At 36.3% G+C, this 11,999-nt stretch overlaps 1 protein-coding gene across 1 annotated transcript; it reads right to left on the bottom strand.

The window, feature by feature from the left end:
* Positions 1-1,626: 1,626 nt before the first annotated feature.
* selenbp1 (selenium binding protein 1) lies at positions 1,627-11,281 on the bottom strand. The gene is made up of 13 exons (XM_073847411.1): positions 11,101-11,281; positions 8,889-8,945; positions 8,001-8,057; positions 6,590-6,702; positions 6,272-6,457; positions 4,730-4,850; positions 4,473-4,655; positions 4,214-4,399; positions 4,035-4,109; positions 2,660-2,781; positions 2,444-2,536; positions 2,114-2,232; positions 1,627-2,011 (listed from the first exon to the last, which is right to left on the bottom strand). Exons 1-13 carry the CDS (start codon positions 11,102-11,104, stop codon positions 1,849-1,851), a joined length of 1,479 nt encoding a protein of 492 aa, XP_073703512.1. The 5' UTR covers positions 11,105-11,281; the 3' UTR covers positions 1,627-1,848.
* Positions 11,282-11,999: the final 718 nt, after the last annotated feature.

The raw sequence follows: 11,999 nt of genomic DNA, 5'->3' as shown, positions 1-11,999 counted from the left end.
AAAGGGTGATAAATATTTTACACGCTTCTTTTATCGTTTGTTTATGCATTTTTGAAAGGGTAAAAGCATTAGATGCTTCTCACTTACGTCAGAAATATTGTTCACACTTTACAATAAGGTTCAATAGATAAGAACTAATAATGAACAATACTTCTACAGCATTGATTAATCTTTTAACATTTAGTTAATGTTAATTTCAACATCTATTAATGCAGTATTAAAATTAAACATTAGTTAATGCTCTGTGAATTAACGAACTAACGACTATTTTTTATTAAATAATATTAACAAAAATGAATACTGTAATAAATGTATTGTACATTGTTCATGTTATTGTTAGTTAATTCATTAACTTACATTAAAGCAACTTTATTGTAAAGTTTTACTGAATAGTAATAATAAAAGTATAATTACGCAAATTAACAATTGCGTTTATTTTTATATTACAAATACATTATGATATAATAATAATCATCATAACATTATTTTATAAAAGTATAAAAGCCATTTAATTGATCCAAAGCACAGCAAAACCAAATCTTCTATTCGAAAGTATTAAAAAAATAATTTATTCCTGCTTTTTCAAAGCTGAATTTTTAGCATCATTACAGTCACATGATTTGCATTTCAAAAATGTTAATGTTATTATTTTGTTGAAAACAGCTGAGCAGATTTTTTCAGGTTTCTTTGATGAATAGAAAGTTCAGAAAAACAGCATTTATCTAAAATAGAAATCTTTTGTGACATTATAAATATCTTTATGTTCACTTTTGTGAATTCTAAGCATCTTTGCTAAATAAAAGTATTAATTTCTATAATTTTTTTTCCCTAAAAACAAAAATGTATTCTGACTCCAAGCTTTTGAATGGTATAGTGTATGATACAAAAGCTTTTTATTTCAGATAAAGGCTAATCTTTTTTTTAAATATTGATAATAATATTAAAAAGTTTCTTGAACAGCAAATCAGCATATTAGAATGAATTCTAACGGATTATGTGACACTGAAGACTGGAGTAATGATGCTGAAAATTTAGCTTTGATCACAGAAATAAATTACATTTGTTAAAATATTTTCAAATAGAAAGCAGTTATATTAAATAACAAAAATATTTCACAATATTACTGCTTTTGCTGTATTTTGGATCAAATAAATGAGGGGAAGAGAATTCTTTAATAACATTAAAAAACTTTTGACTGGTAGTGTAAATATAATAAAAATCACTTCTAGTTGTATATTTTTGACAACAATAATTATTATTATTATTTTATTTAAAAAACTGTCTCTATGACTTTTCATACTTAATAATCTAGGCATAGAAGTGGTGTTTCTCAATAAAAAGTGTTTCAGTTAAAGTTCTCTGCAGCTTGAATAGAAAAGAGTCTTAAAAATGTAAAACTATCCCCACCCTTTATTAGTCACATGTCCATTTTGTTCTCTGTGGGTTTCTAAGCACTGGAACTCAAAATACAACATTATTTTAGAATGTGTTCATAATAGGATACTTTAAAATGTGTGCACTTATAGTGATAATGATTGTGTGCACTTGCACCATGTGTTTAAAACCTACTTTGCAATTCTAATGATTCGGAAAGCCCTTACAACAACAAACGAGAAAGCCTTTGGGTTCACTGGGATACAAAATATTTATTTTTAAAAATGTAGAAAGCATATTGAAAATTCGTTTCTGCAGTTAAGATGTGATTCACAGCATAATTGACATAATAAGATTAAGGATTTGGTCCATACATACAGTAGATATATGTATACATACATGATCATGATATTGATGATATGCTGTATCTCCAATGACAATATGGGAATTTTAATTCTGCTCCTTGGAACATTTTCATAACCAGATATCAGAAGTGCAGTCTCCTCCAGGATATCTGATCTCATGGGCAAGTACAGGACCATCTGGTTCAGCTCCGAAATCCACAAGGAAGTTCTCATTGAGCTTCAGGCCGCCTTTATCTGTGTCCACGTCGATCTGCATCATGACTGAGCCCTCCCTAAAGTGAAATAAGAGGTATGTTGCAGCAAAATAAGCTCATTTACTCTTTACTTTACATACACTGCTCAAGCGACATTACAAATAAAGATTTTTGTCTCACTTGACGAGGTCAGGGTAGAACTGCTTGTCCCAGGCACTGTATAAAGAGGTGGTGACGTACAGACGTTTTCCATCCAAGCTCAGCTGGATCATCTGTGGGCCTCCCTGCACACGCTTTCCCTGATGAGGAAAGGAACGTTTTAACCTCCAACAAATGATGTGCTCTAATTGCTCTGTTTAGATCTGCGTGACCAAACGATTTGGAGGACTAAGCTGGGTCATCTGTCAATTAGTTAGTTACCAACTGCTTTAGGCTGTTTTCCTCTACATAATGGCTTACTCAAATGTGTACACAGAGCTCACATGAAGCATGCTTGGAAATGAAAATTACCTTGAGTATCCGTGGGGCTGGCTGGCAATCAAGTTCTTTGTCCTCCAATACTTTCACTGGTCCGTCTTTCAAAATGCTGCCCCCAAGGAAGACCTTAAAAATGCATTTCATGAAATTAAATACAGGTTTTACTGTTTTGAGACTTCATTTGTCTTTGACGTGATTTTAGAAATGTAGACAAAGGTGTCTTGATCCTGCTAATCCAAGTCGTCGTACCTGACCAACCATACGTGGATTCCTCCTGTCAGTGATGTCATACTGTCGAATGTCACCATGCAACCAGTTACTGAAGTACAGGAAGCGATCATCCAGTGAGAGCAAGATATCCGTAATGAGGCCTATGGCAAAAGATACATGAGTAAATGAGTCTAGGAAAATTTTGAAAGGGGAAAATTTAAGAGAAAGCAAAAAATGCAATAGGTTTAGGTGTTACATTACACTAACAATACATAGAAAGAAGATACACAAATTAATATTGTTTATACAATATTTTTCATTTTTTTGCCTTTAAGGCAGATTATTAAACTGGGGTCCAGCTCAAGTGGGCTGTTAGATATTAAGTGTTTAATACAATATTTTCTAAACGCTTACTAAATTTCATATTCGTTTTGCTATAAAAACTAGTCAGAAATCAAGAAACTTTTTCTTTTATATAAATGTAACAGTATGTAGAAAAAACAGCAACCTTTATGGTTTATAAACCGGGTCCTTTGGCTTTATAAAGGGGATTATTATATTTAGGGAGTTACTGGTGTCAAAAAGTTTCAAAACTATACTTTAGTAAAAAAAAAAAAATCTGTTTTATTGTATGTTGTATTTCTCTAATGACAAGGTTTGGAAATCGCATTGTGCATATCATCATTTTAGTTTGTTCATTCTCATTAGAAACTTGTGAAAGCTTGTTTCACCACTGAATAAAAAGTAAAAGAAGGTAATTGCAAGTCTTTATCTCACATTTCTGATATAAACAATTGAGAGAAATTAAGTCAAAATTGTGAGGAAAATGCAATTCTGACTTTTTTTGACAATTCTGATTTTTTTTTTTTTTATTGTGAGATGCAAACAAAATTGTGAGTTATAAAGTTAGAATAGCGGGATATAAACTCGCAATTGAGAGAAATAAAATCTTTCAATAGAAAAAAAAGATAATTGCGAGGTAAAAACACAATTCTGACTTTTTCCCCCTTGCAATTCTGACTTTTTTCTCAGAAATGTAAGGTATAAACTAGCAATTGCGAGTTATTCTGAGAAAAATAGTCAGAATTGCAAGTTTATATCTTGCAGTTCTGACTTTTTCTCAGAATTGTGTGATATAAACTCACAATTGCGAGTTATAAAGTCAGAATAGCAGGATATAAACTACTATTCAGACTTTTTAAACAACACTTTAAAAACACAATTCAGACTTTTTTTTTCCGCAATCCTGACTTTTTTCTCAGAATTGTTAGATATAAACTTGCAATTGCAAGTTAAAAAGTCATATTACCTTTATTTTATTTTTTATTCAGTGGCAGAAACAGGCTTCCATAGAAACTACACACAAATTAAACAATAATAATATATACGACAGTACACTCCTAAAAGCACTTACCTGGCATTTCAGGAAGAGCCCAACCTTTCACCTTTTTGCTTGGAATATGAATGACTTTTTCTGCTGCCCAGTCCCCTTTCTGTAATATGCAAAATCTAAAGCTTAAAACATGTACTTAAAAACCATATAACCGGCCTTTGAACTTTTTCAAGCCATTACGAAAAGTTTTTATGATGTACTTGCCGGAGTCTTGTAGAAGCGGAAGACAGTGCTCTGAAGTGCGCAGCCCACGAATCCTTCAGCCGCATCAGGGTCATGCAGGAATCGGATCTCCAGAGGAATCGCGCCCTCTTCCCCCAGATCCAAAGTCTGAATCCGCTTGTGTGTGGTCCAGTCCCACACATGGAGGCGCTGTCCATAATGACCTACAAAAAGATTTGATTATCACTGCCAGTCAGCTACAATGACTCCTGAACTTCTTCTTGATTATGCACATACCAGCTTTGACATCTGCAGGGTTAAAGCCGTTTCCCAACATTTTTGGCGCTCCCCACTCGGTGCTGATCATGACGTTGTGGCGAGGCTGGTACCAGAAGTCATAACCAAACGGGGCTGCTTCACCTGGCTGCTCCCAGTTGCCAATGACTTCGAAAGTCTCGCCATCCAACAACACAAAACCACCTTGAAATGAACAGAAATAACAGGTAAGCGTAAATGCGTATCGAAAATACAGAGAGGTGAACCCAGAATCCTACCTTTGCCATTGCCAAAGGGATCGCCCATGGCACTGATCATGATTTGGCCACTGCCTAAGCAGTGGGAAGTGTGGGGGTTGGCAAGTCCACATTTCCAGAAAAGATCTATGGGCTCGACTATCTGGAGGAGGAGAGAGATGGAAAGAATTCATGGGCTTGGCAAGAACGAAGCATTCTTACAGTCAACAGTCATGTATTACGGGGGCAGTCACATTTGAGCATTGTGTCGTACATGACCAAAACCAAACCAAATTGCTTTGGACCCCAATCAAAATGGGTAACAGGACATGATGTCAGGTTCCTCAGATTACTAACCCAGATGTTCATCCACAAAGCAAACACCATCACAGTAAGGATATTCCGAGAGACAGTCTCTTACAGTTGAGGTCGAAAGTTTACATACAATTTACAGAATCTACAAAATGTTAATTATTTTACCAGAATAAGAGGGATCATACAAAATGCGTGTTATTTTTTTATTTAGTACTGATCTGAGTAAGATATTTCACATGAAAGCCTATACATATAGTTCACAAGAGAGAATAATAGTTGAATTTATAAAAAATGACCCTGTTCAAAAGTTTACATACACTTGATTCTTCATACGGTGTTATTTCCTTGAATGATCCACAGCTTGTTTTTTGTTTTGTTTTGCTTTGTGATTGTTCATGAGTCTCTTGTTTGTCCTGAACAGTTAAACTGCCCGCTGTTCTTCAGAAAAATCCTTCAGGTCCCACAACAATGATTGTTTGATTTTGAGATCCATCTATTTACACTGAGGACAACTGAGGGACTCATATGCAACTAATACAGAAGGTTAAAATGTTCACTGATGCTCTGGAAGGAAAAACAATGAGGTGTAAACTTCCAAACAGAATGAAGACGTGTACATTTTTCCTTTTGCCTAAATATCATATTTTTTTCATTTAATACTACACAAGATACTTACATGTTTCCCAGAAGACAAAATAAGTTAAATTTACCCTGATTCTCAAATTCAAAAAGTTTTCACCCGCGGCTCTTAATGCATTCCCTTCTCAAGCATTAGTGAGCATTTGAACCTTCTGTGCTAGTTGCATATGAGTCCCTCAGTTCTCCTCAGTGTGAAAAGATAGATCTCAAAATCATACAGTCAGTGTTGGAAAGGGTTGAAATACACAAAAATGCTGTAAAACCAAAGAATTTGTGAGACCTGAAGGATTTTTCTGAAGAAAAAGTTTAACTGTTCAGGACAAACAAGGGACTCAGGAACAACTATCACTAAACAAAAAAATATGGTATTAACAACACAGTATTAAGAATCAAGCGTATGTAAACTTTTGAACAGGGTAATTTTTTATAAAGTCAACTATTCTTTTCTCTTTTGTACTATATGTAAATGTAATTTATGTGAAATATCTTATTCAGGTCAGTACTAAATAAAGAAATAACATGCATTTTGTACAATCCCTCTTATTTTAGCAAAATAATTAACATGTTGCAGATGGTGTATGTAAACTTTTGACCTCAACCTTATGTAACTGAGTGTTTACCAATATGTACCTTATGAAGCCGTGGGGCCAGACAATCTGTCCCTACATCAACAACATAGATACGGGAGGAGATCAGGGAAGGCAGAATGAGACGATTGCGTCTTTTAGAGGGATCATCATAACAACTGCTACAGGCATTCCATCCAGAATGGTGTAGCTCATCCTTTAGATTGGGCATGGGCAGCCTGTGAATCACCTAGTCCATTACAAAATGGTGTAGATAGAAAAAAATGTGTTATACTAGAAATATTAAAAGGAAACATGCTGCTGTCACATTATAATCCAAAATAGTTTTAAGTATATATTTATAAATCATATTTGCTCTTACCTTGCAGAAATTGGGAGACAGTGGATTGACATCAACAGTTGCAAGGTAGTCAGGTTTCTGAATGTCTGTGTTGCGGTAAATGCATGGCAGGTAGACTATCTTTTCTCTAGGTCCTGTAGGAAGAATTTATGTTTAAGTTTAGTCCACACAACATTTGATAGAAGTGCATTTAACAAAAAAAAAATAAAGCCATTCAGTGTTTTTGACTCTTAAAGGGATAGTTCACTAAAAAAATAAAAAATGACCCCATGATTTACACACCCTCAAGCCATCCTAGGTGTATCTAAGTTTCTTCTTTCAGACGAATACAATCAGAGTTATATTTAAAAAAAATGTCCAGGCTCTTCCAAGCTTTATAATCGCAGTGAATGGAGTTTTCGAAGCCCAAAAAACTGTATCCATCCTTCATAAAAAGTGCTCCACATGGCTCCGTGGGGTTAATAAAGGCCTTCTGAAGCAAAGTGATGTGTTTGTGTCAGAAAAATATCCATATTTAAAACTTTCTAAACCGTAATGTCCATAGAATGTACACGTAGCGCAAGCGTCGGTGAGAAGTGACAGAACACGGTCACAAATTATAAGTCAAAACAAGGACTTGGTACTCGCAAGACCAACATATTCTCACCGAAGCTTACGGTTTATGAAGTTTTATTTAAGGATATTTTTCTTAAACAAACACATCGATTCACTTCAGAAGGCCTTTATTAACTCTCTGGAGCCATGTGGAGTACTTTTTATGATGTACGAATGGCTTAAGGGTAAATAAATCACGGGGTAATTTTCATTTTTTAGTAAACTATCCCTTGAAATACTGTAAATAAACAAAACAGACTTTCCATTTTAAAAACTAATGTGATTATGGTGTTTTTATATGTTTACAGATTTTGCATGCCCATATAAGCCAGCTGAACAGATTCTGGGACAGTGATGACTCAATTTCTGTCCACATAAATATGTGAGGGAAAACATTAGGCAAGCAAAACAATGTAGAACAATGCCATTTCGCAAGCGAGGAGGACCTCTGCTGGTGGGGAGGAAGAGCTGCAGGATCAGATGTTGCACAGTGAGTACAGTGTGGCTCCAGTGCAAAGGTCACTGCTATCTTGTAGTGACTTGCAAGTTGCAACTATGTATTACATGTAGTCACATGTTAAAACATACTACCACCTTTTTGTTTAGATGTCTTATGTTTTAAAGCAGGGGTGCCCAACCCTGTTCCTGGGGATCCACCTTCCTGCAGAGTTCAGTTCCAACCCTGTTCAAACACACCTGTCTGTAATTATCAAGTGCTCCTTCACATCCTAATTAGTTGGTTTAGTTGTGTTTGATCAGTTTTGGAGCTGAACTCTGCAGGCAGGTAGATCTCCAGGAACAGGCTTGGGACCCCTGTTTTAAAGCAACCCCAACTCACCTTTCATAGCATCCAGAGGTGTTTGATATCCCGGTCCACATCCTGAACAGGTTGAAGCTGCAAGCAAAGAGTGAGAGCATACGTTAGATCTCAAATATTACTATGTGAGCTATAGTCAGTTAATAAGTTATTGAAGTAGGCCAGACTAATGCAGTTATACAGACTCAATTAAATCTGGGAAGTATCCAATCATAAATTCAATTTAGCTTGTTATAGCATTTCATCCGTAATAAGAAATAAGAAAGATTAAATAAAAATATAAATAAAAATGTTGTGATTGTTTTCTATCCCTGCGTCCCAATATGCATACTATCCACCCTATCTGCCCTAAAAATTACTACTATCACATACAATTAAGAATGGATGGTATGCACATTGGGATGCAGGCCACTTTTGCTGTGCTGGACGCTCTGTATTGAAGTGACACCTCATTGTTTGCGTTAAATATGAACATGGACTGACACGAAAATGTAGTAATAACACCATAAATATATATAATTAAAGTAACTGCCCGTTTCATGGCCAGTAAAAAAAAATTGGCTGGTAAATTTTCTCACGTCACCGGCCATTGGCAGGTGTGGCAAAAAGTTAGTTTTAGACCCTGCTTGCAACTGTGTATTACTAAGTCACATGTTAAAACATACTACCACCTTTTTGTTTAGATGATATGTTGTCTTATGTTTTAAAGCAGGGGTGCCTGACCCTGTTCCTGAAGATCTACCTTTCTGCAGAGTTCAGTACACACATGTCTGTAGTTATCAAATGCCCTCTCAGATGCTAATTAGTTGGTTCAGTTGTGTTTGATCAGGGTTGGAGTTGAACTCTGCAGGAAAGTAGATCTCCAGGAACAAGGTTGGGACCCCCTGTTTTAAAGCAACTTCAACTCACCTTTCTTGGCATCCAGAGGTGTTTGATATCCCGGTCCACTTCCTGAACAGGTTGAAGCTGCAAGCAAAGAGTGAGAGCATACGTTAGATCTCAAATATTACTACGTGAGCTATAGTCAGTTAATAAGTTACTGAAGTAGGCCAGACTAATGCAGTCCTACAGACTCAATTCAATCTGGGAAGTATCTAATCATAAAACTCAATTTTGCTTGTCATAGCATTTCATCCGTAATAAAAAAATAAGAACGATTAAATGAAAGCATGAAGCTGTCCTATTTTTGTCTATTATTTAAGTGTGGGGGGTTTGTTGATCTCTTGACCTACAAAGTGCAGCTGTGTGTTTACTCTTGAAAGGACAGAATGATAAGTGAACTACAGCAGGATATTATTTTTTACTGCCCTGTTAATGTTGGAAATAGGGAAAAACACATACAGTCGTGGCCAAAAGTTTTGAGAATGACACAAATATTAGTTTTCACAAAGTTTGCTGCTAAACTGCTTTTAGATCTTTGTTTCAGTTGTTTCTGTGATGTACTGAAATATATTTACAAGCACTTCATACGTTTCAAAGGCTTTTATCGACAATTACATGACATTTATGCAAAGAGTCAGTATTTGCAGTGTTGGCCCTTCTTTTTCAGGACCTCTGCAATTCGACTTGGCATGCTCTCAATCAACTTCTGGGCCAAATCCTGACTGATAACAACCCATTCTTTCACAATCACTTCTTGGAGTTTGTCAGAACTAGTGGGTTTTTGTTTGTCCACCCGCCTCTTGAGGATTGACCACAAATTCTCAATGGGATTAAGATCTGGGGAGTTTCCAGGCAAATTTCAACGTTTTGTTCCCCGAGCCACTTAGTTATCACTTTTGCCTTATGGCACGGTGCTCCATCGTGCTGGAAAATGCATTGTTCTTCACCAAACTGTTGTTGGATTGTTGGAAGAAGTTGCTGTTGGAGGGTGTTTTGGTAGCATTCTTTATTCATGGCTGTGTTTTTGGGCAAAATTGTGAGTGAGCCCACTCCCTTGGATGAGAACCCCACACATGAATGGTCTCAGGATGCTTTACTATTGGCATGACACAGGACTGATGGTAGCGCTCACCTTTTCTCCTCCGGACAAGCCTTTTTCCAGATGCCCCAAACAATCGGAAAGAGGCTTCATCGGAGAATATGACTTTGCCCCAGTCCTCAGCAGTCCATTCGCCATACTTTTTGCAGAAGATCAATCTGTCCCTGATGTTTTTTTTTTTTTGGAGAGAAGTGACTTCTTTGCTGCCTTTCTTGACACCAGGCCATCTTTCAAAAGTCTTGGCCTCACTGTGCGTGCAGATGCGCTCACACCTGCCTGCTGCCATTCCTGAGCAAGCTCTGCACTGGTGGCACTCTGATCCCGCAGCTGAATCCTCTTTAGGAGATGATCCTGGAGCTTGCTGGACTTTCTTGGACGCCCTGAAGCCTTCTTAACAATGCAGTGGAAAGTTTTTTTTGGGGATTAAGTTAATTTTCATGGCAAAGAAGGACTATGCAATTCATCTGATCACTCTTCATAACATTCTGGAGTATATGCAAATTGCTATTATAAAAACTTAAGCAGCAACTTTTCCAATTTCCAATATCTATGTAATTCTCAAAACTTTTGGCCACGACTGTACAAGCACAACCCAACTACAACATATAATGTCACTATCTGGGAGACACTGTGTCTTGCCAAGAATTGTTCAACATCCTTCCCTTGATAAACAAACGTTTATGGGTTACATAACGGTCAGCCCCTTCACTGACCAACTATCTTCAAATATAAAGTGTTGTATAATCAAAGCTAAACTATGAATTTTAAGTCAACAGTGACAAAAAATAACCTTTTCTAAAGGTGTGTTCAATGGTTTAAATAAGTACTAACGTTAACTGTACATGTTAATGAGGTCAATAAGAAAACTATGCAATGTATGAGCCTTTTATCACTATTATTAGGTGTTAAGAACATAATTATTTCTGTATTGCACTACTGCACGAGATTAACATATAATAAAAGGTTTAAAAAGTTAAGTTGGCTGCAATAACAGCATGTTTGTTGTTAATCAAATGATAACATATGGACTTAAAAGTCTAAACGTACGTAAATTGCGTACTAAACATTCGGTTGAAAATGTCGAATGCTCGCAATAAAATCTGAGTAACAGGTCAAAAGTGCATTAGAAGTTACACTCACCCATATTGATGCAGATGCTACTTCCACAGTCGGAAACTCACTGAGCCGTCAACAAAGCGCGCGGACGTGCAGAAAATTTTGATGTCACTGTTGGATTAACGCTTTCAGAGACAAAGATACTCCTACCACCTGGGACTGTGAGATGATCCTTAAACCACACCCAGTTATTCAAGTGGAGAATAAAAAAGCCACCACGGTCTAAGGAAATAAACCCGCAAACAGGAAACACGCCCCCTTTCTAGGGTATTTGCCCTACTGAACCGTCACGCAGTTGAAATACTTTCGTAAGCGCTGCAGCTGCTAAAACACTCTTTTCCATGGCAGAAAATATATTACCAAACCAAACTATTGTTTGAGATGAGATTTTTTTTAACACCTGAATACTCAGTCTACATCTTTTCAGGTACTTTAGTAACTAAATTCTAAACGTTTCTAAAGTTTAAACCAGTTGCTGAATTCCAATTGAGGCAAAGGTTTTAAAACACTTTCATTAAAAACTAACATATAAACACGTGAAATTATGGGATATTTTTTTTTGTTTTTCATTTCTGTAAATGTATATTTTAACTTTAACTTTAAAAACGTTAGTTCGAAATACTGCATGACCCTTTCATTTAAAGCATTGGTCCCCAAACTTGATCCTGGAGGGCCGGTGTCCTGCAGAGTTTAGCTCCAACTTGCCTCAACACAGCTGCCTGGAAGTTTCAAGTATACCTATTAAGACCTTGATAAGCTGGTTCAGGTGTGTTTGATTAGGGTTGGAGCTAAACTCTGTAGGGACACCGGCCCTCCAGGACCGAGTGTGGTGACCCCTGATTTAAAGAATGGTTTAAATTTACCTAAATTTTAGATTTCAGTTTATTTCCAAATTATCTGAAAACAACTTGGTAGAACGTTTG

This window comes from Garra rufa, chromosome 9 (assembly GCF_049309525.1).
Source record: "Garra rufa chromosome 9, GarRuf1.0, whole genome shotgun sequence".
Taxonomy (NCBI): domain Eukaryota; kingdom Metazoa; phylum Chordata; class Actinopteri; order Cypriniformes; family Cyprinidae; genus Garra; species Garra rufa.
Note: the sequence above shows the minus strand (reverse complement) of the source record. Positions and strands in the feature narration are given on the sequence as shown.

Excerpts from the sequence above, each read along its gene's own strand:
- selenbp1 (XM_073847411.1), bottom strand. Across the intron at positions 4,851-6,271 it reads TGGCCCCACGGCTTCATAAG|ATAGTCGAGCCCATAGATCT; the intron begins GTACATATTGGT and ends CTCCTCCTCCAG. Across the intron at positions 4,400-4,472 it reads CCCTGCAGATGTCAAAGCTG|GTCATTATGGACAGCGCCTC; the intron begins GTATGTGCATAA and ends ATCTTTTTGTAG.